The sequence below is a fragment of the Hordeum vulgare genome, chromosome 6H, assembly GCF_904849725.1.
Source record: "Hordeum vulgare subsp. vulgare chromosome 6H, MorexV3_pseudomolecules_assembly, whole genome shotgun sequence".
In the NCBI taxonomy this organism is placed as follows: domain Eukaryota; kingdom Viridiplantae; phylum Streptophyta; class Magnoliopsida; order Poales; family Poaceae; genus Hordeum; species Hordeum vulgare.
The window spans coordinates 4,038,978-4,042,501 of record NC_058523.1 but is presented as its reverse complement, the minus strand read 5'-3'; the positions used below and the strand labels follow the sequence as shown (position 1 = coordinate 4,042,501).

The 3,524-nt window shown below is 48.5% G+C and overlaps 1 protein-coding gene across 1 annotated transcript; it reads left to right on the top strand.

Moving 5' to 3' along the window:
- Positions 1-209: 209 nt before the first annotated feature.
- LOC123404610 (receptor-like protein EIX1) lies at positions 210-2,141 on the top strand. Its single transcript, XM_045098553.1, has one exon. The coding sequence runs from the start codon at positions 252-254 to the stop codon at positions 1,842-1,844; it is 1,593 nt and encodes a 530-aa protein (XP_044954488.1). The 5' UTR covers positions 210-251; the 3' UTR covers positions 1,845-2,141.
- Positions 2,142-3,524: the final 1,383 nt, after the last annotated feature.

Below are 3,524 nucleotides of genomic sequence, written 5' to 3'. Positions count from 1 at the left end.
ATTCAAAAATAATACAAACATGAGGCCTTGAATCCTGATAGGTCGAGAATACCACGGTTTTTCTAACCATCCAATCACAGGTTCATGCGTGTTGACTTGGACTTCTTACATGGAATCAACGAACTAGCTGGCCCGAACTAGCTGCTTGTGGAATTAATTTCCATCACGTACTCCTCAAATACCCAACCAACGAACAACTAGCTACAGGACTGAGTGAACCCAGTTCGTTCAAGAAACTAGCAGAGCAAACAATGGCCGAGCCGAGGCAGCAGGTCCGAGCTAGGATGATCCTAACCATGTGCTTCCTCCTCTTCTTCCACCAGAGTTGGTCGGCCCAAGCAGGCAGCCTCTGCGTCCCCGGTGAGCGGGACGCGCTTCTCGACTTCAAGGCCGGCCTCACCGACCCCACCAACTCTCTGTCGTCGTCGTGGCGTGGCATGGAGTGCTGCCGGTGGACGGGCGTCGTCTGCAGCAACCGGACCGGCCATGTCGTCACGCTTCAAATGCACGCGAGGCACGTCGGAGGTGAGATACGCTCCTCCTTGCTCACCTTACGACATCTGAAACGGCTGGATCTCTCCGGCAACGACTTCGGCGGCGAACCCATCCCGGAGCTCATCGGCGCCCTCGGCCGCGGGCGCCTCACGCATCTCGACCTCTCCTACTCCAATTTTGGCGGTCGGATTCCTCCCCACCTCGGCAATCTCTCGAACCTGGTCAGCCTTAAGCTCGAATATATGGCACATGCCATCTACTCGCCTGATATCGCATGGGTGTCACGCCTCACGAAACTACAGGTCCTCCGCGTGTCCCAGGTGGACCTCGGCGCTGCCATCGACTGGACTCATGCTATCAACATGCTCCCATCTTTGATGGAGCTTGATTTAAGGTCTTGTGGGCTTCAAAACTCTATGCCTTCCACCATGCTTCCCAATCTCACATCCCTAGAGACCCTCACCCTTGATGGGAACTCCTTCAACACATCTCTTGGGCCCAAAAGTTGGGTTTGGGATCTTCCTAGCCTCCAAGAGCTTTCCCTAACTAGCTGCGGAATCGATGGACAACTCCCTGATGCGGTAGGGAAGTTGACCTCCATTCGAAAATTGTCCCTTGCTTCCAACAAGTTCGACGGCATGGTGCCGTTGACCTTGAAGAATTTGAAGAAACTACAACGGGTCGACTTATCCTCCAACTTCATCAACATGGATGTAGCAGAGCTACTCCATCGGTTGGCAGCAGATGAGTTGCAGTATCTGGATTTGGGGCACAACCGTTTGACAGGGAGCGTACCAGTTGGTATACGTGAGCTCATAAATTTGAAGGGTTTATCGCTGACCCACAACAACCTACATGGTACGATATCCCAAAGTATAGGTGAGCTACACGCATTGGAATCTGTTGATCTCTCACATAATGAGATCTCTGGTGAAATCCCTACAAGTATATCAGCTCTAACATCACTAAACCTATTGGACCTGTCATATAACAATCTGACCGGAGCTATACCAACTGGGAACCAATTACAAGCGTTGGATGACCCGATGTTCATATACATTGGCAACCCAGGTCTATGTGGTCCACCTCTCCCAAGGAGTTGCTTACGAACTGACATAATTGCAAACGCTCCTGGAAAACATGACAGAGGAATGAGTGATGTGCTCTCGTTGTACCTCAGCATGTGCATAGGATTTGTAGCAGGTCTCTGGATCGTTTTCTTTGGCTTCCTGTTCAAGAGGAGATGGAGGGTTGGTTGGTTTTCATTTACGGACCGCGTGTATAATCGAGCTTATGTGCAAGTGGCTGTGGGTTGGGCTTGTTTGGCAAGAAAAATGAGCCAAGGATGAGGTCTAAAATGCTGGAGCTTCTCTTTGTACCAGTGTGATATAAGAATGGCTTTAATACCTATTGTTCTGTGTAGTGCTCTTCTTATTTTGGTCACAATTAATATTGTTGGCATTGTACTACACCTGTATTCGGTAGTGTATAAACCGAATACTCACCCTTTTTGTTGTTAGTTAGTTAGTTGCTTGAGATTGGTCTCTATCTATGTATGTCTAAAACAGCTATAACGTGTTGATCAAGCTCAAGCCAACAAACAAAACCTTTGTAATCTGATTGCTCTATATAACACGTACGCATCCCTGGCCAACGGCATACGCCTCTAGCCTCAAAAACTTGTATGGTATCGCGGCCACTGCCTCTCTCTTTCGTATCCATCATCCATGGCTGGTTCAAGCTCTTGTGTTGTGGTGCCTGCACTCAACCCTAACTCCGAGAAACTAACCCCAACCATTTTTTATGCACCGATGACAACTTACTTAAAGGATGTTATTCAATCCATAGATGGGTAAGAAATTGGGTTTAACGGTTTATGAATGCACACGTAGCATCTCTACTTGGTGTGAAGTTTTGGCTAGCAAAGGATATGAGCAAGCACCACATATTGGAGGACCCATAACAATATAACTTTTATGTCACGTGGAAAACGGGCCTTTGGCCGGGACTAATATAACTTTTATGTCACTAGTGGAAAACGGGCTTTGGCCGGGACTAAAGGCCCGGCCACGTCGCCCCAATTCTCAATGCCTCCCTCGAGCCTTTAGTCCCGGCCCGTAAGGAGCCTTTAGTCCCGGTTCGTGTCCCAAACCGGGACTAAAGGGCTACGCGGTGGGCAGCCCGCATGTGTGCCACCTTTAGTCCCGGTTTGTGTCTCAAACCGGGACTAAAGTCCTCTGCAGCACAGCCCCCCTCTCCCCTCTTCCCTGCATTTTTCTTGGATGGAGGATTGTGGGTGGGTGCTAGCTCTCCACTTTTTTTATGCACTAGAGGTGTTTGTTGAAATGTGTGTTAGAGCGATGCCGCTTCAGTTCACCGAACACAACTACGATATGAGATGCCTGAGCCACGCTTAAACCTCTTCCTCTTTATTTCTACTTATTTTAAAAGGTTAGCAACTATATTTCCTCGTTTAGACCGTGCGGTACTAATTTTTAGGATCGTGATTGTATTTGATATACTGTCGTATAACACAGATGAGCCATCCATGGATGTACGGTGATCGACGGCCGCTTACAGAGAAGGCGTGCATTCTTTTCGAGATGCAGCCGATGCAAACAAGCATGGTGGTGGCTATATGTTTTGTCCATGTGTTGAATGTCGGAATGAGAAGGATTACACTTCCTCAAGAGTCATTGAGAGCCACCTGCTTCGGTCCGGTTTTATGTCGGGCTATAATGTTTGGACCAAGCACGGAGAAAGAGGGGTTATGATGGAAGACGACGATGAAGAAGAAGAGAATGATGACGACAACTACCGATCTATGTTCCCTGAGTATGCTGATACCGCAATGGAAGACAATGAAGAAGAAGATCAGGATGAAGAACGGGAACCAGATGAGCCCGCTGATGATCTTGGCCAGGTCATTTCTGATGCACGGCGAGGTTGCGACACAGAAAAGGAGAGGTTGCAGTTCGAGCAGATGTTACAGGACCACAACAAATTGTTGTACCCAACTTGTGAAGATG